At 30.4% G+C, this 23,937-nt stretch overlaps 2 protein-coding genes across 3 annotated transcripts; both read right to left on the bottom strand.

Annotated features, from left to right (window-relative positions):
- Positions 1-723: 723 nt before the first annotated feature.
- LOC114421463 (protein REDUCED WALL ACETYLATION 3-like) lies at positions 724-8,099 on the bottom strand. Its single transcript, XM_028387389.1, has 17 exons — positions 7,768-8,099; positions 7,623-7,680; positions 6,905-6,996; positions 5,977-6,114; positions 5,830-5,886; positions 5,676-5,748; positions 4,756-4,914; positions 4,031-4,180; positions 3,660-3,915; positions 2,905-3,020; positions 2,722-2,808; positions 2,491-2,579; positions 2,267-2,329; positions 2,092-2,148; positions 1,681-1,777; positions 1,398-1,556; positions 724-1,296 (listed from the first exon to the last, which is right to left on the bottom strand). Exons 2-17 carry the CDS (start codon positions 7,653-7,655, stop codon positions 1,291-1,293), a joined length of 1,632 nt encoding a protein of 543 aa, XP_028243190.1. The 5' UTR covers positions 7,656-7,680; positions 7,768-8,099; the 3' UTR covers positions 724-1,290.
- A 13,261-nt stretch (positions 8,100-21,360) lies between these two features.
- Positions 21,361-23,937, bottom strand: LOC114422823 (WRKY transcription factor 71-like). Of its 2 annotated transcripts, XM_028389361.1 has the most exons (4): positions 23,761-23,937; positions 23,053-23,522; positions 22,783-22,926; positions 21,361-22,338 (listed from the first exon to the last, which is right to left on the bottom strand). In XM_028389361.1, the coding sequence occupies exons 2-4, from the start codon at positions 23,436-23,438 to the stop codon at positions 21,852-21,854; spliced, it is 1,017 nt and encodes a 338-aa protein (XP_028245162.1). In that variant the 5' UTR covers positions 23,439-23,522; positions 23,761-23,937; the 3' UTR covers positions 21,361-21,851. The 2 variants fall into 2 exon arrangements, with proteins under 2 accessions (XP_028245162.1, XP_028245161.1); XM_028389360.1 differs by lacking the exon at positions 23,761-23,937 and having other exon boundaries at positions 23,053-23,753.

Genomic DNA, 23,937 nt, shown 5'->3' with positions numbered 1-23,937 from the left:
TCATGACCCTTGTCAAAAGTGAACAAATTTCAGAGGAAGGGAAAGAAAAGAAGATTGAGTGTGAGGGAGAGCTTGTGCAAAACACAATTGGGTGATTACATATATTTATGTGTGTAAATGTAAAATTGTGCTGCTAACCTGCTTTGTTGTGTAAGGCTACAACTTGTAGCAGGAAGAACATGAACAATAAGGCATTTCACTAATTTTTGTATTTTAAATGTTTAAAAAGTTTTGTTTTTTTTATTCTTTCAAATAAATGGAAGGCCACTACCCTGAAGATCGTATTGTTAGCAATGAGAGAAGTGTAGAATTGTGATTAAGCATTTGCTTTATTTATTAAAAAAATATTACATTATATGTTATTTATGTAAGGTTAAAAATCTCTATTTAAATATTTTTATTTTCAACTCAATAAAATATACAAAGAAAAATTTATTTTATTTCTTATTTTTTCTCAATTCAAACAAAGAAAAAGGTTGAACCCTTTAATTGGGTCCTTAAAGTTTATATATATAATCCTCCAAATATTAGAAACCATGCTAAGTAATCCCTTAAATATTGAAAACCGGTTAATTCAGTTCCTGAACATTAATAAAATAAACCAACTTAGAAACTAAACTAATGAATTCAATACTTTGGAAATTACTGAAATAAGTGAAATTACTTACATAGTATTAACAATATTGCATTAAAGCTATTTAGAAGAGAAAGTAATACTTGGAGTTAGAGGACTAAATTGGTGATTTATTCAACCCCTCCCAAAAAAACAGAAGAAAAAAGTAACACTACTTGCACTTATAGCCATTAAACAAAACTATTGTTACAAGGGTATGACAGGTTTCTGGTAAAAGATTGTATAAATGAATATACATATATTTCCTTATCCTTCACAGACGAAAAAGTCAAAAAATGACAATGAAAATTGAACAGGAACGGGTAATGAAATGAATCTTGGATTTCTTCGAAGCCAAGACGACGGATTTGTATGACGATCCTACCTTTTTCTCGTTTTATGTGTGAGAGCACAAATGAATTTATAGAAAATTGGTTCAAAATCCTTCGGGGTTAATCCCCCTTTTCATCTGCCAACCTCCAATGCAAACCAACACTCAACGTTTATATTTGATGCCGTCATTGAGGATACTACTTCCCACAACTATAGAAACACTGCTCCAAAAGAGATCCCACATTTCCATGTACCCTTATTTTAATCCGCATTTCCTAGTTTCCTTTTAGCACAGCCAATTCAAAGGGTATTGTCTATGTAATCTCTCTTTGGTGGCTTGAATTTTAAACCTATCATTATCAAAGATATTTCCGATTATTATAAAATTTAAGAAAATGAGAAGGCATCTTTGACCAAAAGGTCAAACCCTCCACATAGTAAATAGACTTACCGTTGAATGAGGAATCAGAAGAAGAATAAGTGCAATGCAATACAGAGAAAGGCAAAGTACAACCCCAGTAATAAAATTATGCAGCAGCCTTCGATTGTCTTTCGTAGGTATGAACACTGTCTTAAGTGTATTTGTTAATTCAAAAAGTCGATGAGATACCTGCAAACCATGTCAAGATAGCAGTGCATGTAAAAAGTGCAACTTAGTATGATGCCTTTCATAAGACTTGAATATTAATTAATAAGAAAAATAAACAAATGAAAGAAGGAAAGAAGATCCTTACAAAGACGTATATAGCAGTTGTTAGCATGAAGTTGAGCATAGGATACTCCGGGATAAGAGAAAGAAGCCACTTGGGCTGTCCGTTTGGCATGTTAGACCTGTATGCAAAGAGGAAATTATCAAGTACACTCTTACTTAGTCGAAGTTCGTTCGCATGTTTCGTTTCATTATAATCTTTTCCTATCTTTGTTCTTGATCCAATATACTAAGATTTAAAGAAAGAACAAAGGCACAAAACAAGTCAGCAATCAAAAGGAACAATATCCATACTGAAAAGTTCATCTATACATGCCAATTCCAGTCTCTCAAACAATAACTGACAACAGCCACTACTGTATAAATGCATCATGAAGTCATCTTAATGTATTTCAGACGTATAACATGGGGAGAAGGGCTCAGTATGCATACACACCTTAACCAAATATGAAACTGGGAAATGTATGTCTCCAAAGTAATCTTGCCAAGCCACCTGATACAAAAGTGGGGGAAATTCAGAAAAAAAAAAAGATACTTATCACCAAATAAAAACAAAATGATCCAAAACCAATTAACATGGAATTTCAATAATTAAGGTAAAGAACACGTACGCAAAGAGGGTTAAAGAGAAATTCCGAAGCCGCTGACTGAAATTCCTCAAGCAAATGTATACACTGAAAAATAATAGGTAAAAGAATCAATAGAAGGAGCTGAACAGAAAAATATAAATGCATTCCATGTATTAGTCTAGGATTGCTATCTTTCAAGCTTAAAGGAAGGAAACAAAGAAAAATAAAGAACAGCAAAAGGAATAAAATAAATAGTTAACACTCACGTAATTGGAATCCATGAGGTGTAGGGGTGGAGCTTGTTGTATGAGACCTTATCCAGCTTGTATATGTATTCATACCACAAGTACCCAACCTAGAAAAGAAAGATGAAAAGAGATGTTCTTGTTTACCCATTTTGGTCTACATCAAAGAATATTGAAGTAATAACATAAAAGGAGAATAGAAAACCATGAATAATCTTAGCAAATAATCTTATTGTAAGACATGTAACTCACAAATAATGCAACAGAAACAATGCTGGTTTTGATGGTAGCTCTCCTCTTGATCTCACTCTCTTCCAATTTTTCCATCCATTTCTCAACCTGAGATGGTGAAATATTTCAAATTTAAAATAGCTGGACTAAATATTATAAAAAAAATACCCAATGACCACCACACAAGCTAGTATTGGAGATTACATTTGGATGAAAGTAGGCATAAATCATTCCAATTATCCAGATGTAGCGATCAAGCCCAGATCTGAAATGCCACTCATGCATTCGAGGGAGATCAGGCTTTGCAGGATCAGTATAACCTGCCACATAAAAATTACAATTATGCATTTGCAGTAAACAGCATGTAAGCTTATATTAGCAAATCAACTAGAAAATTGCAAACAGACAACATACAAAAGCATCCACTTAGAGGGGGAAGAGAGAGAGAGAGAGAGCATGTCTATATATTCTTTTGATAAAATAGAGTATCTACAGCAGAAATATATATATATATATATATATATATATATATATATATATATATATATATATATATATATTACTGCCATTTTGAAAATATTATTATTGGGAAAAAAAGTCCCACATTGGCTACAAATACTGCCTAATTTATAAAGCTTAGGCAGCCTTCACCGTACAAGCTGGTTTTGTATGAAGGGATGAGCTTTAAGAATTATATTGTCATGCTGGCTGTTATTACTGTTTAATAAGAGGAGGAGGGCTTCCACCATTTTAAGGACAATAAAACCATTCAATTCAAAGCCCACAACTTTGGGTGGCCAGGGATGAAAAAAACTGGTTCAAGGCTGTGAGTTGGTAGAGTGAAACCAGATGGCAAGCTCAGTTATGTGAGTACTTTGGTAAGAAGAGTCACAGCAAAATGAACATAAACTAAAAATTAAACTAATAACAGAGAAGTACAGGTTAAATATATCACTCACCCAAAAATAAAGCAAATGGGCTCCAAAATATGTCAAAGAATCCAGGGATTTCCCAAACCAAGATCACCACAAGAAAGCATGCCAAAATCTTTGCAGCCATCACAGAGGGAACTTCATTATACTTGTTATATATACCCAATGCTCCATACACCATCAAAGTGAAAAGCGTGTGCATTGGGCATATATAGTAGAGCATATAGTCATTGTTAAGCACAATACAACAGAAGGCCACAAAAAAATTAAGCCGCCACATCATCTGCAAGGAATTTTAACGAGTTAGGTATATTGTTTATGCAAAAAGAGTAATAGGAAAAGGATAGACAATGGATACCAAGTAAAGCAAAATGGTATTTAAGGTCAATGACTCTTACCTGAGCAAAACGTGGAAGGCTAAAATCTTTTCTGATATAATAATAGGAGAAGTTTCCAAATCCAGTCATCCAAACATATGCAGCAATGAAAACACGTATTGCATTGTATATCTCCGTTGCAGCAAAATAATGATACATTAAAAAGAGGACCTGAACAGATGGAACAAAAGCTTGAACAGATGAACCATTACTTAGAAATAACAGACAAAATTAAAACTGAAAGAATGTAGTTTCTAAGTTTCTAATGAATTATGGCCTCTTGAAAGCAATATACAAGAATACTACTATATAGAGATACATCGACTTAAATTTCATTTCAATAACTACAAGCCTTAATTTCCATCACAATCACACAACATCAAATAGCTTCAATTTCCATATTGCTTTGAAAGTCACACTATGAAATTATGTGAAAAGATAATCAAGCATAGATTAATAGAAGATAGTAGGATTGTGGAAAGTCAATTGGTTTTATGCCAAAAAGATCTTCAAATTCATGTAGTCAATCTTACCAAGTGAGATAAGACTTTTTTTTGTTCTTACAATTTTTCAAAAAAAGTAGGCAAGTTGCAGCAGGAATAACAATATGTATTCCAAAATAAAATATCAACAAAAAGAAAGGGTCAAGTAAATACTTTGAAACAATATTTTTTTTTTAGAGGCAAGAAGAAAATATATTATCTTCGTTTACAAGTTATTTACATCAGCCAGAAAGGAGAGCTCACCTGCATCCATCCTTTCCACTCCTCTGTTTGATGTCGGTTAAGGTAAAGTATATTTTTTCCAGAAAATGTTGATGAGTCATTATGTTTCTTCAAAGAACTCAAAGCTGAAACTATAATCAGAAGAAGGTAGAGGAAGATGAAAAGATCCCGACTATAACTCTGTAAAAAAAAATGGTCAAGCAAGTACAAACAATTATTACAAATGGCAATAGTTTGAAATCATATAACTATAATGATTTAAATATATAGAACACTACTTCAGAGTGAAACACATATCTTTAGATAAAGTAGAAACAAGTATTCACAAATAAAGCCTGTGTCATAGTACATGTCTAACCAAAGCAGATAGCATTGATTGAACAAAAATTTGTTTCATAAAAGTGCATTGGGCTATGAAGTTATGAATTGTAAATTAAGCTAAGTGTAAAACACTACAAGTAACACATGTTACAAGATATGTCTTCCCAAGTCAAGCCTCTATCACAGAATAAATCTCACCAAACAATGTGAAAAGCAATGATAGGCCAAACAAATTGCCACAGAAAAGTGTATTGAGATAAGAAATCATACATTGTGAAACATGATAAGTGTAAAAACAACCAAATTGAAAATTATACTGAAGGTGAAACATTTTGCAAGATAGCATGCTTTTTAATTACTTGTATAGTTAGTTTGAAGGCATTCCTAGTCACATCTCAAAAAGGATATGATTTACATATAACATATTAAAAAGAAAAATAGAAACATTAATAACAATAAAATGAGTGAAAACTAAAAAAGCAAATAATTATAAAGAAGCATAGAAAAACTGAGGATGCCTTAGAAAAAAATGTTCCTTTATGCAGTTCACTTCAAAATAATATTTCAAGTTGTAGCTCAAACAAAAACAAGTGGAGACATGATAAGTGGTATATAAGTACCTTGGTGGAATCTCCAAGTATGTTGGTTCGATCACATATGTAGAAATAAAACAGAATCAGCCCAAATTCAGCCCTGAAAAAAATTGTAAATACATCTTCAGAATTCAGAGAGTGGAACAGATTATATTTGGTCATTCACAAAATGATGACATACATTGCCCTCAAAGTTGCTCGATTTTCTAACAAGAAAGAATCATCCATGGTCAAAAACCTACAAATGGAAAGTAAAAAGGTAAGGATCTTTAAAGATAAAGCTAGAAAACAGAAAGAACCCCATGAAAAATTTATTGTAGAAAATGACCGAATCAAATTCAATTTGACAGATGATGGATGGAATTTTGCTGATGCTGATCTTGTAAGCCCTGATTCCAGCAAAATGGCCCGATCATCTTCCTTAATTGCATCCTTCCCCAACTCTTCAAGACAAACATCTGAATGACTGTAGTCAACAAAGAAAATTTATAAAGTGTCTGAAAACATTTGCAGATAAATAAATTTATGCTTTCCATATGTTAAAAAAAAAAAAAAAACTAAACTTTGGAGTAGGAAATTCAAGATGGAAAGATACCATCCATATTAGTAGGTGTTTATGTTCAAAATGCAATTTTCCAGTACCAAATTCTCAATAGTAGTTTTTTTTGCCCGACACAAGTAGTTGAATCAAATCCACATGAGACATTAAGTGTTCATGCATGTACCACAAACACTGGGGGATCCAAAGTCCAAACAGTTCAAAGCTTTAGAGTTTAGAGGCAGCATCTAATTATTTTATTAAATATATAAATATGAAGTATCCATTCACTGATTTATGTACTGTCAAATGTTCACAATAAAGGTCCCGGTGTAGTTTCAGATCTGCAAGTAAAGTGGGGTGTTGTTTGATGATTTAATGCTGCTACTTGATTTCTGAAGCACTATTGATCCCCAAATACCATACATAATACTTATTTTAAAGATTTTCCCTTTACCAATGAAGATTACATCATTATTATAATATCATCAAGTGTCGTCACAAGATTTCTATAATGTCATAGTTATCTACTTACCTTCTCCATCACTATCACCCTCCTTAACTACGTCTAAACAATTACAGGAAGAAATGGTCAAATAGAAGAGAGGAAACTAATTCTAGATATACATATTCCACCAATAAACTTTAACACTTGATAAAAACCCAAGCAGTTGAAGTCAATATAATTTGCTTTATAGTGACAATGAAAGACACTTACACTTTGGGAGGAGATGAGGGTTTCTTGTACTCCAAGTACTCTGAATATATCCATGAAACAAAAACTGGAATAACCCCCAGCAAGAAAGACACCTGGAGACATAAAGCAAAGCTCCATCAGAAAACTGACCTCTCAAAAAATAGCATAAATATTTTAATTCACAACAATAATCAAAAGCAGAAAAAAGAAGCCCATCCCAGTATAATGTAACAAAATTGAGTCATTAATAACAAAACCATTCTTCAACAAACAACATTGAAACAAACGGAAACTATATAGTACTATTTATTTTCTTACTCCCCACGTCAACATGCTAAAATTTGAGTGACAGCATAGCAGTTTCCTTGCACGTAACATTCACAAATCTTACTGTCATTCAAGTTAAACTGAAAGACGGTTTTCTCCCAAACATATAAACTGCTTCAGATCACAAAAACAACAGATTCAGCAACTCAACTCACACAATTGCTCATATTCCAACTCAAAAAACGAATTCCCTTTACTTTCACACACCATCCACATCCAGATTGAACAATCTCACTACTTGCAAAGAATCAGATGCAAATTGCAAACAACACCACAACATGCAAGCAGATCACGAAAATCAACACTCAGAACTACCACACACGAACTGAAACCAATTCCATTCACTAAAACACGCATTTTCGAATTTTCGCCACCGAATCGAAGAATCACAACAGTGGCGATAATGACGAACCTGCCCCGGCGTGATCGGCCCCGAAACCACCATCTCCAGCCACACAAATCCTTCAAATCTGCAAAAAAAAAAAAAAAGCGATCTGAAATCAGCGAAGAGCGACGCGCATTGGAATCGAAGATTCGGAATCGCGGAAGAAGCGTACCAGAGAAGAAGGAGAAGAGACGGAAGCACTTGATTTGGTAGGAGAAGCGCGTCAGAGAGTGATCATAAATAGCAGAAGAGAAACGGAAACCCTAGAGAGAGAGAGAGAGATCTGAGACGAAGGAAGAGTTTGCTTGAAGAATAGAGAAAATGTCGGAGGGGATGTCTCTCTCTCAGTGGTTGAAGATTTGGAACTTAACAAGTTACAAGTTAGAAGAACCAAAGCCTATGTTTTTTTATTTCTTTTTTCTTATAATTTTTCCCTTTGAAACAAGACAGATGAAGAAGAAATTAGAGTGAATGAATATGGTCTAAGGTCTTGTGCGTGTGTGTGTCTTACATTAATGTTGGTTGCCACTTGCTTTTCTTCCTCTTGCTTCAAATAAAATGCAAACTTAACCAACACATTACTGCAAATATTATTTCCCAATCCAACTACTAATGTTTTATTACCTTCTCATTACTCATTACTAGTGTTTAATTAGTTTCAGCCATAATTGGATTGGAGTACTATGTCTTTATCGTAAAATACACTGAATTAGAATTACATTAAAATAACAATTATTACCAAATACACTACTATACTACTACTAGTAATTAACAAAAAACAGAGCGGGGGGAATGTTATCTGTGTATAAAAAAAATATTAAAAATATAATTTTATTTAATTATATATAATTGAATAATGTGCTAATAGCATTAGAAATAGGAAACAAGTTTATAACCTAATATTTAGGTAAGTCTTTTTAAGCTTTCCAAAAATACTATACCAAAAATAATATAATACACCAAAAAATGCTTTGGTATATCATTAATGGTTCCCTTGTTTGTGTATTGGCTTTTCCCAACCGCAAAAGTGTTTCGAGAAGTTACACTGTTTGTCTTTTTTTTTAATTTTTGGTATTATTACACTCTTTGTTTTGCATTCAATCAAAGCTTATCCAAACAAGTAATAAGAAAAGAAATATTATGAATATATATGTTTTAGTAGTATACTCTTATTAATACACTTTATTATCACGTAAATTTTCTTGGATACATAAGTCGTACGACTTATTTCATACGTTTCATATATTATTTAATAATTTTACATAATTTTTAATAGTAAGGGAATTTAATTATAATATATTGATAGTATAAATATTTGTTATGCTATCATTCAATAAAAAAATGATTTATTTTAAGAAAATATATTTAAAATATTTTTTAATTAATTATCAATGTAAAAATAATGAATACCAAAATGCATTAAAATTAAAGTCATAATATAAATGAGATGTTTGGCAGTCACGGTTGTCGTGTAATTTTATTTTTTTTGCTTGGTAGCAAACACATTTACGAAAGAAAATAAAGAATTTAATTCAGGGTTTTATTTCGTGTAATTTTATTTTAAGTTAACTCACTATTTTCTTATCCTCTCATCTTCGAAAAAGAAATAAAGTAATTTTATGAGTTTCGCCATTTTCATATAATGTGATTTGGCCAAATGATGATTTGCAAATAGGTAGGTATGAGTTGTCATCGTCGTTTTGTGTGGTGGCGGAAGGGATAATAGAATCAGACAAGAGGAATTATTTAACAAAATAAAAGTACTTTTCAAGGATTATATAATAAAAAGTAAATAAAAAATTCGGTTCAAATATTCTTGGATCATCTATCCAGGTGAGTTTAATATTTATGTATTATCAATAAAAATATTATATCATTAATTATAAATTATAATAAATGTGACTTTAAAGATGATTTTATAAAAATTAACAAAAGAAAAAAATAATTATATATAAACAATAGATTTTTATACAGTTATCTAATTATAATTTATCAGAATAAATTTATTAATTTTTAAAATAATTATTTTAAAATAATTTAAACGATAATTTATTATTAAATAATTATCATGCATAAACATTAATCTCATTAACATTTTTTTTTGTAAGATTTTCCCAATAAAAACAGATGTTACATATAAGTATTGTTTATTTTCTAACATTCTTAATTAAAATATGAATTGTCCTTGTTCAAACACTACTTTTTTTAAAAGAATTTTCAAACACTATTTATGCAATTAAGAAAAGAGGAGAAATTAAAACGTAAATGTTTGTCATGAATCACTACTCACAAGCAGTCAGTGCACCAATAATGAGTGGTTTGTTTATTTATTTTTCTTTTGGGACTTCCATTAATGCTGGCTACCTAGTGTTTCTGTACGAAATTGTAGATATAGCCAAAATTCTCTCAGATAATATTGATTTTTTTTATGCTATCTCAGATAATTAATGATTCGAGATTCGACCATTTGTGACAAATTAATGCTATTGGCCCTATTTTAACCGGTCCTTTTTTTCCATTTTTGTTTTAATTTAATCCTCTTTTTTTTTTTTTACTTATCGTGTACTATTTCTATACTAGACCTTAATTTTCATTCTCTAACACACCATTGGTTCAACACATCGAATAGGATGCTTTTACTGCGTTCTAATTCTATCCAGCAAGTCAACAAGACAATTGAATTCCTTCTAGTCAAGCGATTTGTACTTTCCGTCCTTCCCAACAAAATGTACAAATCAAGTGATTTGAATTTGTGTATGGAAAAAAGACAATAAAAGTTACATTTTATTTTTATATATTTTTTAAATATGTGTGTGTGAAAAATAAATAAGACAATAAAAGTTATATATATATGTATTATCCCAAATGTTATATTCAAATAATAATAGATTGGATCAAAATTACAAGTCATATAGAATCAAACCTCACTTTCGTCACTATAAACCAAAAAGTGGTCCGTTAATGGAGTGCGGGTAGGTAGCTACGAGTTTTTATAAAACGCGTGGCGTAAATGTATAAGCATTTTAAATCTGAATACTCTGTCTAGATAAAAGGTGAGATTTTAGAAAGACAGGAGAAATAGAAAAGAAAAAAATCAGTCTATTTGAAAGACTTGAAAGATATTTAAATTTATGCTAACCTTACTATTGTTATTGTAAAAAAAAAAATCAAATGTTTTTGTAAAATGAAATACAAATAATATACTTTTTGTGTGGGCATAAAAGGGTGTATTTAAGTCTAATTCTAACAAAAAGACTAGTTTCTTTGATAATGATCGCAGTTCTTATTTTATTTGAACACTAAAAGATGTATTGCAAATTAATGGTGATTGTGACAAGGATTTGTAGAGCATTAGGCACAGACTTGAAGTTTTAGCATAGTTAGCAACTTGATGTACAGTATGGTAATGACCAATTAAATAGCCGACAACTACTACTAGTATTAGTGCATTACAGCACACAGTTCTGGCAGTAACTTTGAACACTTTTAACAGTGTAACTAATTCAATTACATAGTTTTAATATTTTATATAATTTTATTTTTTATCCATAAAAAATAAATATGATATATTTACAATATTCATGCGATTATATTTAAAAAAATTAGACTAGGAAGACGTAATCTATTTTTCTGTATTTTTTTTATAATATCATTTTATTATTATGTTAATAATTTATTTTTATATTTTTTTCTATTATTTTATATTTTAGTTTCTTATATTATCATATAGTAGTAATTTTTTCTTAAATCTATATTAGTTTACTATTATTTTTTATTTTTATACTTTAGAGAGTAAAGTAAGTTTATCATTAATTATTTGACGACTAATATGATCATTTGAGTTTTTTTTATAAAAAAAATTAACACTATATATATTGCATTTTAATTTAAATGAAGTTATTATCATAATTTTTCTTTAATTTGTAATTGTCAAGTCTTTTTAGTTTTTAAATCTAAAATACACATGCTATACAAAAAAAAACTTAATTAGTACTCATTCTTTTGTTTTCGTTTTGCTACGAAATAGTAAACATCTTATTTTATCTCTTTTACACATTTTTATTTTCTAATTAAAAGGGTTTATATATTTCATTAATCTGAGTATGAAAGGTTGCGATGTGATTGGCGTGAAAATAAACAAAGCATGTAGACAGAGAGTGATGTACCACCTGAACTTTTGCTGTGTTATATTCAATACGATTCATACACGTTACCAAGACTAGGATAGTGCATACATGATAAACCATCCTTAATTAGTTAATTCTATTTCTCTCACCCTTTTGTCTCTGAGCCTGAAATGCTTATTTGGTCAGCTAATTATTGAGAAGGATTTGGACCATCTAACTACTACAGAGCAAATAGCAATAACTTCAGCAACTAATTAATCACCTCTTCTTAGGACGCATACTAATTCACTCCCAAGAAAGGGTTTAGCGTGATTTAGTGGGAAAAAAAATACATGCATAGTTAATGAAAAATATCAAATTGAAACATAATAGAGTCAAATTATTAAGGAATCTAATTTAATTGATTAAGTTATGTGAGTTGTTGCAAACTATTTAATACATGTATTTGATTCCTAGAATAAAAAATATAAACTTGTAATATAGTTTAATCTCTTTATTTTTCAAATTGTAAAAAAAATGTAAAATGTTAGAATTATAAAACAAAAATTAAGTGAGATTATTTGTTTGAAGTGTTTTAAATACAATTCAAACACTCTTAATGGTAGATAAAAAAAAGTCATTGAATTTTATTATAAGAAAAATAAATAATAAATTTAACATGTGAAAAAAAAAACAAAGCAATTATGCGCATAACCAATTACACGCTTATAAAATATAAATGTTATTAGAGAAAATTAGCACAAGCAATGGTGTGTGAAATTATGGAGAGTGAGAAAAGGGAAAAGAAGAGAAATTTGTCGAATGGAAATGGAAGAAAAGAGAAAAGAACTAGATGACCAAGTTGTCTGAAAATGTAATAGAAGAAAAGAGAACAGGCTTCAAAGATTCGAAGCTTATCTTCTTCAGCAAGCAACTGTGGTTTCATTATTTCAACCTTTGTTGGTGTCGGTCGTCCTTTGTTTTGTAGCGAAAATCAAAATGTATTCCAAAATTTTGTTTTCATAAAAGGGATAATTTTAGGGAGAAAAAATTGCTAAAAGAGGTACACTTAGTAACGCAAGAATATATAATTAACAATTGCCCAAAAAATGATAAAGAGCCGATTAATTAAAGACAACAAAGTCAATGGACAAAAATTAATTGGGCCGAGCCCCCCACATCAAACACTTGAACACAGAATTCAGATCTACTGCTGCCATTTTTTTGGGGGAGGATGTAAATCTTTTAAGAATCAAATTGATATCAAGTGAATTTTCATGATACAAAACAAGTAGTTTAGTGTTTTTATAAATAAACATAATACATTGTTTATTGAAATATATACTGATGTAAAATAGTCTATTTAATATAAGTATAAATGATTATAAAATTAAAATATTAAATATATGTTGTAAACTCGTATGCAAAGCAACTAATTTTCGTATTATATATATGACATTTGCAATATCATCTCGTGTTAAATATTATGCAAAAAAGTCCTAGTATTAACAGAGACATTGCACGTGAAGCATGTCCTTTTGAGCATGAACTACTGAAGAAGGGCAAGCAAAAGAGGATGAAGGTTGAGAGGATAATAACCATATTGAGAGAAAAAAAGAAGAAGAAAAGGACATGAAACGACTTAGAAAGTTTGTGCTGGAGCGTTAAAAGAAGGTCCATTCATTGCATTTTGCATGCTAAAAGAAGTTCCATTCATGGAGACTCTGGGTTTGATTTAATTAAAAAGCCTGTGCTAGTTTGCCAATGGAGTTTGGTATGGTTGTAGAGAGGGAGGATTGTAGCAATTTATGGGAACAACATATACAATTTCAAACTTTTAAATAACTGCCTCCTAAGATTTAATAACTATCCAAACAATATTACGGTAAATATATTACACATTGCATCAAGTTGTAAGGTATAGACCACCTATATATGGTCTAAAACTTAATTGGACCACCCCATATCAATTTGATTTTCACGTGAGTTTCTTTTCTTTCTTTTGTTTACTAACATGTCACGTATAAGGTGGTCCAGTTGAGATTTGTATCTCGGATGGTCAAGTTTTTATTATATTAACATTCGCATGAAAACATAAAAAAAATACATTTGCATGAAAGTTTACAATTTTCCCCCTATAACCTATATAATAGGTGAAATAATATTATATGAAAATTGCGATATTATCCCATGCCATTTGGGATAACTTAGCTGATGGGCAAAAATTTTAATATAATTCATATTTACCATGGATTTTCGTGTTTTTCGACGAATTTTAATAGTAAGTAATTATCCTTTTTTTTATGGCATATAAATTCTTTTTAAGAAATTTATCCAAATTAATCTTGTTTCCTTGTGAAAGCAGCTCCACGTCATCGACTTCTCAATACCGCTTATGCTGTTCACGGACTTGACTTTACTGCTGTCCCTTCAAAATGACGTAATTTTAATTTAAAACGACGTCGTTTTGAAAACACAACTTTCAAAACAACGTCGTTTTGGAGGGACAACACAAAAAAGGACAGCAAAGAAGTCAATTTCGCTGTTGATAGATATGCCCCCCTTGAGTGACACTTTGGGTGTGAGCAATGCCATCGCCACAAAAATAATAAATCAAAAACTTCAATGCAATTTTAAAAAGAATAAATGACATATGTGTTTATGGGATAAAGATATTTTTTGCATTAAAGCTAGGGCCTCTTTCAGGTTCTTCTATGGCATTTGGTGCAACATGTTTATGGGATAAAGATTTAAGACTTCAGTTTCTTTTCTTTCTTGTTTTGGCTTTTTATCTCCATGTACAGAAAAATAAATACCGACCATATATACCTATTAAATAATTTCAAAAAATAAAATATATAATTTATTTTTAAATTTTCATATTATTTAAAAAATATCATATCATCACACATACATAAATTAGAATATAGAATTTTGAGTATAACTCTCACTTTGTCTCCTTCTCAAGTCTCAATGGAGGGAAATGTCTGCTTATAACACCGAGAGTAGAAAAGTTTGCCCTCACTATTCATATCTCCGCATGATTTATTTTATTTTAAAATTATTATTTATTAATTCATAAATTTAAATTAATTTATGCTTATCTAATGTTATTCATGTTATTTTTTATTTATTTTTAAAATAAATTAATGTAATGAAAAAAATTCTTAATAATACAAGAGTTTTAATTTTTTCTTATTTAATACTATTCACATGACTTTTTTTTATTTAAAATAAACTAAACACATAATTAGTAAATTAAAAAAAACTTCTGATCATTTACATAAGTTTACTTAAATTTTTAAAATACAAAATATTTCGTGAAAATATTAATAAAATATAAAAATTCCCCTACTATATGTGGATTAAAATGCTAATTAAAATAAATGTTAACCGGTGACAAATAACATTTGGGAGCTTGCACTGTCCAAAACTTAATCTCACGATCCAACTTCTCTAGGACCAGCACTGAGCAACCCAATTAAAACATAAGTTCGTAGAGCAGGCCTACCTTACGTACCTTCAATATTGTGTCTTACATCGAAGTAAATAACGAGGTGCGTTAAGTAATTACCCCATATGCATCAGTTGTAAGGTTCGTATGGGTTGAAATAGGCTTATAGGCTATCACATTTGGAATGATCGAGTGCATCAAATTCCTAGAAATCAACCTTGAAGGCTTCAAAATTAAAAAAAAAAAACTATTTTTTTTTAAATTGAAATTAATACTGACAATTTTAGAATTGTCACATATTGCCCAGATTAGACTTGTAAGGCCGTCCTTGTGCAGAAACCCAACTTTGGAGTTGCTTTCTTTAAAGAGACAAACTAATTTTGTTACTCATCTTCTTACAAGGAGGACAATAGATTATGCTAGACTCAAACTTTTCCATTATATTTTTTCATTTATCTATCACTCTATTATAAATGAAATGCCTTAAGTTTGCTTCTATATATAATTTTTTTTTAACAACAACATCATCAGTTAATTAAATCTTAATGATAGAACCAAAAACAAAACTTTTGTTTTATGAGGGACCTACAATTTTTTATTTGTTAGAAATCGAAAATAAAATTTATTAATTTATCATTGACCTAAAACATATTTTAACTATAAGTTATTAGTTACCATAAATAAAAAGTTTTTTCTCATTCCAAATGTAAATATGAAATGTATGTCTCTCTTGTGCACAAACCCTTCATACATGTTGCATGTTTTTTCCAATGAGCTGATGAAGTTAGGAAATAGGAAGAGGAAATAGGGAAAGAGGAAGAGGAAGAGGAAGCTGAACATGTGACACACCAAATGATAGACGAATTACTAAGGAAAAAGGTTAAGTTAAATTAATTGAAAAGGAAGCTTGGGGTAGAGAAGATTTCGAGAAAATGGAATATGTGTTTTGTTATTGTGTGTGGGGCTCTAACACAAGTAATTTATTTCATCTTTGGTATGAAATGCCATTGTAATGTTTAGTATGTTAAATGTTACTCACTTTTACTAGGTTTGTCAATCTAGTGTTTAGGGGAGTGCGTACAATAGTTTGTGATAATGAGATTTAGTCAGTATAAATGCAAAGAGACTCACAGCATAAATGAGATTTGTTAATATCTTTAATACACCTACTTTTTTTCTAATTATCTTCAACTATATATAATAATTCTGATAATTCTGGACATCATTATATTATCCGCAAGTTATGTGATGTTGGTCAGAGCGAGGGACATACCAAATATCACTTCTATACAATCCTATATAGTCCATTTGAGTTTGCCAGACAGATATAGTTGATCTGTATACTAGCTGGAAGTCAAAACTACTTGCAGTAAGCAAATAATTTTAGATTAAAAGAAAACGGCAAGTAAATTATCAATCACATGATGCATGGATATTATTATTTCAATGTGTACTCATGCATATATATATAATATTTAATTCTTTTGTTAATTAGATTAAATAAAATTGATATAAAAGACAAACTACTTTAAATTGTTCTTGTAGACGTTGGCTAGCTACGATCCTCGCCATCACAACCTTGTTAAAGGAAAGGATTCCCTATTATAATCTAAATGTTATTTATACCTATGAGCTAGATAGGGATGGAGAGGAAGAATGAGAAGAAAAAGATTGCGTGTGTGAAATTATGTGGAGTAGTTGATACTTCAATATCTATAATAATTGGAAGTATAGACTTGAAAAAGATAAGAAAAATGTTCACCACGTACTGTATGCTACTTTTTTGCACAAGAAATTGTCTGGAGAAAAAGAAAAAGAAATATAGTTATTAAAAGATATGTCTATTATATTGATTACCAAAGAGATAATATGAAAATAATGTATGGATTAAATCTGCAAATAATATATACGTTGAAGAGCTATTTGCTTCTGATTTGAAGTGACCCGTGTGGTCCTAACTCACTATCATTTGAATAATTAAGTTGGAAATTTATTTTGAGTAATATTGCAAGGCCGATCCCACATTTCTCAACGAATAATTTAACTGCAGTAGAATCTACATAACGTTTGCACGCAGGGACTGATCTACATTAGTCTTCATGGGGCAATTACCCCACTAAATATTTTTTTTGCTTATGTATTAAATAATTAGTATTTTTGTTCCGAAAGTGTTGCTCCAGAAAATAACTTTAAAAAGAATATAAAAACTTATAAAACTCATAAAAGAAAAAATAAATTAATACTAATTTTATTCACTTTATACTTTTAAATTTGTACAAATTTAAATATTTTAAATTTTTTATCATGAAATTGTGTATTTTATAAAAAATAATAATAATTTTCGTCTGTAAACTATTTTTTTACTCCCACTAAAAAGATCTTCTAGATCCATCACTGCATGCGCTTAGGGTACGGGAGAGCCTTATATATATATATATGGAGAAAGTAGTAATTAATTGAGAAAGACCTTAAATTTTGGGTTTTCTTTCCTTTCTAAAATACATGTATTTAGGTAATTATGTTTAAGTTTGATAAAATTATTATGAATGATAAAATTTTTTTTGAAACATAATTATATATTTAATACTTAAACTCAAAATTTCTAATTAAGTTAGAACAACCATAAATTAGTTGATTCATGTGTTTGATGGTGTTTTTTGGGATTTATCGTGAATAAAAGAGGGAGATCTTTTAAAAGGAAAATCAAAATTATATATATCCATATGTTCAGTTAAGATTTTAATAAACAAATGCAGATAGTTGTCGACCTTTAATCTGCAGACTGCAGTTCTATACTCGTGTTAATATAAAATCTATACAACAATAAGGTAATAATCTAACGATAGATTACGTATTTTACAGTGAGAAAAAAGAATGTATGTATATGTACATCATTATTACACTAATGAAAGCCACAATATAAATAATACAGTGTTATATACTAAGGACGAAATAAAAAAAATAATACAGTGTTATATATTAAGGAAGAAATAAATAAAATAATGCAGTGTTGATAGATGATATATAAGCCCTTTGAAAAATAAGAAATTAACCGAAAAAAAGGGTTGTGAGTTTGTGACAGTAGCGTTATGTCACAAAAATGGGATTAGTATAAAATGGAGCTTAAAGTGTTTAAAAGTTGGCCCTATGCATATGCAAACACTACTAGAATAAAATTCATTGTACGAACTATCATTCTTTTTAACATCATACTCCATTCACCACTACACGAATATATGCTCACTACCTCATTATATTTTTGCTTCCTCACTTTTTTTTCTTGTATTATTAATTTATCTTTTTCGCTGGGTGTAATCAATACGGTGTCGTTTCTGAAAAGACAAGAAAAAAAGGAAAAAGGAGTTTTTTTTTTGTCAAAAATAAAAAAAAAATTGTTTAGCTGAAAGAGCCAAAAGATGATCGACTACATGTACGCCCCTCTTAAGAGACCAAACATGCATGTGAAAAGGGATTCGGAGATTGGCGACGTGGAGCATGCTCTATAAAGGGGTCAATATTTAAAAAGGGGGTCAATATATATTTAATAATTCATAATCTTTTAAATTTGCAACCACATTTTTTTTATAGAATCATGACTATTTAACACAGAAGGATAACATTTGACATTTGAGCAAGGCTGGAACTAACTAATCCTAAAAAAGAAATACGCTAGCTAGAGCTGACACATGAGATAATCAAAGTATAAGATTAACAAAAAAAATAAAATAAATAATAATAGTAAAAGTTTTGAGATAACTAATATTTATCTTAGCTACTCCAAAGGTTTAAAAATATTTAGGTACTATCATAGCTATCTCTATGACTAGCCCTAATTATAATGTGACTCTGACCCTACTCTCGAGTCATTCTCCCAAATTATACTGTCATAAAACCAATAATATAAAATGTTTAAGGCTTGTATATATGTAAGTACATGGATTATTCTATATTTCATATTTGACACCCACCCTCATGAACAAGCTAAGGTTGGCCTCTAGAATACTAGGCTATACAGAGATTCCAATATCGTGCCATGACCATTATAAAAGTTTAAATTTAAGTAAAATTATATAAATAATTTTAAATCACATCTCTATCAAAGACAATCACACATATAGCTTCAATTTAAACAATGCTCGGCATATTTGCCCTACAATTGTAGTATGGATTGTGGTTTAATTCTTGTATAATTAGTATAAACCCTCCCTCACATTAGCTTTTGATATTTAAAGCTTTGAACACTTTAATCTTTAGCCTTACAAAATAATTATTTTAATACCTAAATTTACAAATTATCATTTACTCTTAATAGTAAACAATGTGGTTGAAAAAAAATAAAAGGAATAACAATTTGTAAAATTAGATGCTAAACAATAATTTTTATAAAGTCAAGAATAGAAATGAACAGTTTTTACCAATTTCAGGAATTAATGTGAGAGTTATTTAAGGTTACCAATAGGTTCGTTCTGCTTACAATCTTAAGAATTAATATCGTCATTTATTATAATATTGTCTGAGCTTGACTTATATATATATATATATATATATACACACATACTTATTTTTGAAGTAGCAACCTAATTTTTGTTTCTTAATGAAAATATGAAAGCCTAGTCTAATTTGTATGCCTACTTCGGTTCTTAAATTGGATTAAGGCCTTTAAATTAAAAAATAATAGTATATAAATTAATGTAACTTTTAGTAAATTAATTATATTATGTATAAAACTGTTATGTTATATTAATTTATAATTATTTAAGTTATATAAATATCATAAATTTTAGTTATATAACAAACAAATAAATAAGCTAATAGAGGCTGAATAAATCTAGTTGGTACTTCGTTAAACAACCATTTCTAAAAACTAAAGCCTTACTTATTTGTTACTTAGGTTAGGCCATGGATCTTTTAATGAATCATCTAACTTAATTTCGTCCTTACATATGGCTTAGCTCACACTTTCTTGGCACTTTGTCAACCACAAAATTTTCTCTGGTCACACCTAAATTCATTTTATGTTCGTTTTAGATGCATGACCAAATAATTAATTATCAGCAGGCACTACCCAAAATGGATCATTTTCCAAAATCCTTAATTTTTTTAGAGGAAAATCCTTGAGTTGTTCATTATAAAATAATATTCCGAATAATTAAATAAGTTTTTAAATAGGTCCATTAGTTAGGGAATACAATTCTATTTACGTGAAGGTTTCTAAGGCATGATTCTGATCAATTTAGACAAATTCTATTATCTCTATTAAGTTTCCAGGTAATAATATATATATCGAGTATCAAGCATACATTAATCGATCATGCTCTATATATATTGACCCCCGAAAAAGAAAAAGACAACGAAGAAAATTTCCATTTCACAAAACTAAGCAGCTTTGTTTTACTTTGACAATTAAATATATAGCTAGTTAGGCAAGCATAAAAATCATTTCAAGGCCTATAGTTTCTTTTTCTTTTTTTAATTAGGGGTAGCAAGGCCAATAGTTTTCATTATTCAGGAAAGCCAATATATTTTTTTGGTTTTGCTGGTATTCCTCAAAGCTTCGAGCCTGCGGGCTGATGATATTACATATCCTTTGGTCAAATTTGTTAAAAATGTAACAAAAATCTATTTATGTAATTAATTTACTGTCCTCGAGCATAATTTGGGTTCCTCATTTTTTATTAAGAAAAATATTCCAGCATAAATAAATAGGTGACTTTTTTTTTATTAATGTTTTAGGTGCACATTATAAGGGTTTGAGGGTTATTTTTAGAGATATATTATAAAACTATTCACATATCTTCATCTAACAGGTTAAACTTTCGAATTGTTGATACACATTAACACATTCCTTCTAATGCCCAATTTATTATTAGTTAAATGAATCAAAAAGTATAAAATTAAAAAACAGAACCATTAAATATGAAATAACATCCATAAAAATTTGTAATCCTAGAGAGTGTGTTAAAAATAATATGTTGGGAGTATTTTCATTTCTCAATATATAGTGGAATACCTTTCTTTTTCTTTTTTCTGTATTTACACCTGGTGTCTCAAGAATGCTTATGATCAAATGCTCTACACATAGTATGGTCAAATCATATAAGTATGGTTGATCAAATACAGCAACTTAATAGTTCAACATATGTATCTACAAGTTCAAAAATATCCCCAGAACTAATAACGTTCAAGAGGAAAACAAAATGGAGAGTAACAAATTAAGTCCTCCAACTCATCAAGTAATATTAATTTCAATCAGATCAATAACGTTACACTAGCCATTGGATGCGAAAATCCCAAATGGGCTGCATGCATACACATGACTAATATACATGAAAAAAGATCTTGTTTCTAACAAGTAATTATAATAATAATGCCCCTCTAAACACGTACCCGATGATTTAATGTTCCTTTAAACCAGAGTCTCCACCCACTATATGTAGCAGATCATGATGTCAAGCTAACTATTCCACTTCGAAACAAAGCAGGCTAGACTGTGAGATGAGTCAGAATCACATAACTAAACAAAAGAACTATCTCTTCATCAAATTAACTATATATACAAAGTGGCCCATAAACAAGGCAAAAAACCGATATATTGAGAGATAGATAGATATAAATAAAATATGATAATATATAAATATGTATATAGCAAGAAAAAGAGAGTGAGTACATTATGCAATATGCATGGATGGATCTCAATTAATTCTGGTTATGATGGGACTTGTTGTGTAACATGGAAGGGACTATGTCTTGAAGGAGGCCGTATTCTGGAGGAAGAAACTGGTTGTTAAGAAGAGAGTTGTTAATGTTGTTATAGGAAGAGTAAAACGAGGACGGAGCGATGGTAGCAGTGGTGGTTGTAGTAGTAGCAGTAGTAGCATTTGTCATGGATTGTGTGGCGAAGAGGTTGTTGTGAATGTGATGATATTGGTGGTGGTGACGAGGGTAATGCATGTGAAGGAAGAGATCTTGCGGGAAGTTTGACCCGGCTGCGAGTGGATGAGTTGGTGTGGCTAGCAAAGAAGAGGGTGTGAACATTCCTGCGGCCGCATTCCCTCTGAGAGAAGTGGGGACCGGATGGTTGTGTTGACCTTCATACGTTGTTATCACAGTGGTTGGGTCCTGAAATGACCTCTCCACGCGTTTCTTCACTGTGCACTTCTGTGTAGTGCACCTGTAGTAGCTCCTGCAATTATCATCATATTCATCATCTATTAAACTTCATTTTTCACTTTGGCCATTACTACTACAATATTGGTAATTAAATTAAACAAATCGAAACCATTGTGTGTGTGAAGAAAATAATAATGGGGTCTAGCTTGATTTTTACTTTTAATTTTTTGATTTTCTCTAAAGGATTTAATCAGGTGGAGTAATGTCTCTTTTTGGCACTTGGTTTTATAATCATAATAACTAGTAAGTCATATTAGAAATAGAATATTCATTTGAAATGTAAAGATCTATGAGTTTTTTATTTTATTTTATGGAACTGACATCTTTCCTTCTTGTGGAAAGTGTGGCAAAGGGAATTTGTGTGAGAAGTAATTTTATGTGAAAATTTTAGCTAGGCTTGATTTTTGTTTTGATCTTAATTTGGGTGCAAAGAAACGAGAAAAAACGCGTTTTGTACCTTGGGTAAGGGCTATTCTTGACAGCTTTTTGTCCATATTTTCTCCATCTGTATCCATCTTCAAGGTGATCAACCTCACTCTTGGTCATGAAGGCAAACCTTGGCTCCTTTTGCTTCTTCTCTCCTTTCTTCTTCTCCTTGTTCCTGTTAATTTACCCGAAACAAAATTCTAAGCTGCACCATAGCACAATCTAAGCCTATCTAAGAAGAGGAAAAAAAAGGGTTTGAGCTTATCTTAAGAAAATGAGGAAGAAAAAAAAAATTACTTACCCTTTCTTAGAGTTTTCTCCTCCTTCTTCAGTTTTCACTTGCCTTTCTTTTTTGCTCTTTCCTGAATCTTCCTCAGCCCCGGCTTCAGAAGATGAAGAAGAGATAGAAGAGTTAAGGGTCGCAAGGGTTTCACTGCCACCACTACCACCACCACCACCACCACCACCATCTCCTCCTCCTTCTGCTGGCTTTTGGTTCCCTTCAACAGAAGAAAAAACCTCAGATGAGGAAGGAGAAAGGCCAAAAGAAGTTGCAAGTGAGTTGTAGTCCATGCTTCCTTGCAAACAGTCAGTGAAACTCATGTAAGAGGGATCAAAGGCTTGTGATGAATCATATGCTGCTGAAACTGAAGGAATTAAGGTAGAGGAAAAGTGCTTTTCGTACATAGTAGTATTAGATCCTGCTTCTGTGCCCTGATGCTGATTATTAATGATATTGTGGTCTAGGACAAGGTCCTGGTAGTAAAGTTCCTTAGGTTCAACAGACATGAAGAAGAAAGAGAGAATAAGGAGAGAAGCACCACAACAAGAAAAGAGTGTGTGTGTGTTTGTTGTATATGCTTGGTGGGGACTTTGTAGTTTGTAGCTTATCTCTTGAAGTTATTAATGTGTGTATATATAAGGTTTTTTAAAAAAAGAAAATAAAAAAGTCTTTGGGTTTGAATGGAGAACTGCTATGGTCACTTTTAAAAGGAGGTTGACAAAATACCTTCCAATCAGAAGACCAGAAAGTGCTTTCTCATATGGAAACATTTTTCAGTCCATGTTACTTCCATTAAGGAAACTGATCATCGATACTTATGGAGACAAGGATGATTGTCACTGGAGCCTCCCCTATAAATAAAATCAAATGTCTATTGTTATAAATCTAGAATTATATATACAA

Source organism: Glycine soja, chromosome 8 (assembly GCF_004193775.1).
Source record: "Glycine soja cultivar W05 chromosome 8, ASM419377v2, whole genome shotgun sequence".
In the NCBI taxonomy this organism is placed as follows: domain Eukaryota; kingdom Viridiplantae; phylum Streptophyta; class Magnoliopsida; order Fabales; family Fabaceae; genus Glycine; species Glycine soja.
The sequence above is the reverse complement of the archived record's forward strand: the minus strand, read 5'-3'. Positions and strand labels throughout refer to the sequence as shown.

What these genes read in the sequence shown, in the direction of transcription:
- LOC114421463 (XM_028387389.1), bottom strand. Translation starts at nt 7,655, where the DNA reads ATGGTGGTTTCGGGGCCGATCACGCCGGGGCAG. An exon ending in AGTGGAAAGGATGGATGCAG is followed by an intron (nt 4,181 to 4,755) that starts GTGAGCTCTCCT and finishes CCATCTGTTCAG; the next exon opens with GTCCTCTTTTTAATGTATCA. An exon ending in CAACTGCTATATACGTCTTT is followed by an intron (nt 1,557 to 1,680) that starts GTAAGGATCTTC and finishes CATGGTTTGCAG; the next exon opens with GTATCTCATCGACTTTTTGA.
- LOC114422823 (XM_028389360.1), bottom strand. Translation starts at nt 23,540, where the DNA reads ATGTCTGTTGAACCTAAGGAACTTTACTACCAGGACCTTGTCCTAGAC. An exon ending in GGAGAAAACTCTAAGAAAGG is followed by an intron (nt 22,927 to 23,052) that starts GTAAGTAATTTT and finishes GTAAATTAACAG; the next exon opens with GAACAAGGAGAAGAAGAAAG. An exon ending in AAGAATAGCCCTTACCCAAG is followed by an intron (nt 22,339 to 22,782) that starts GTACAAAACGCG and finishes TGATAATTGCAG; the next exon opens with GAGCTACTACAGGTGCACTA.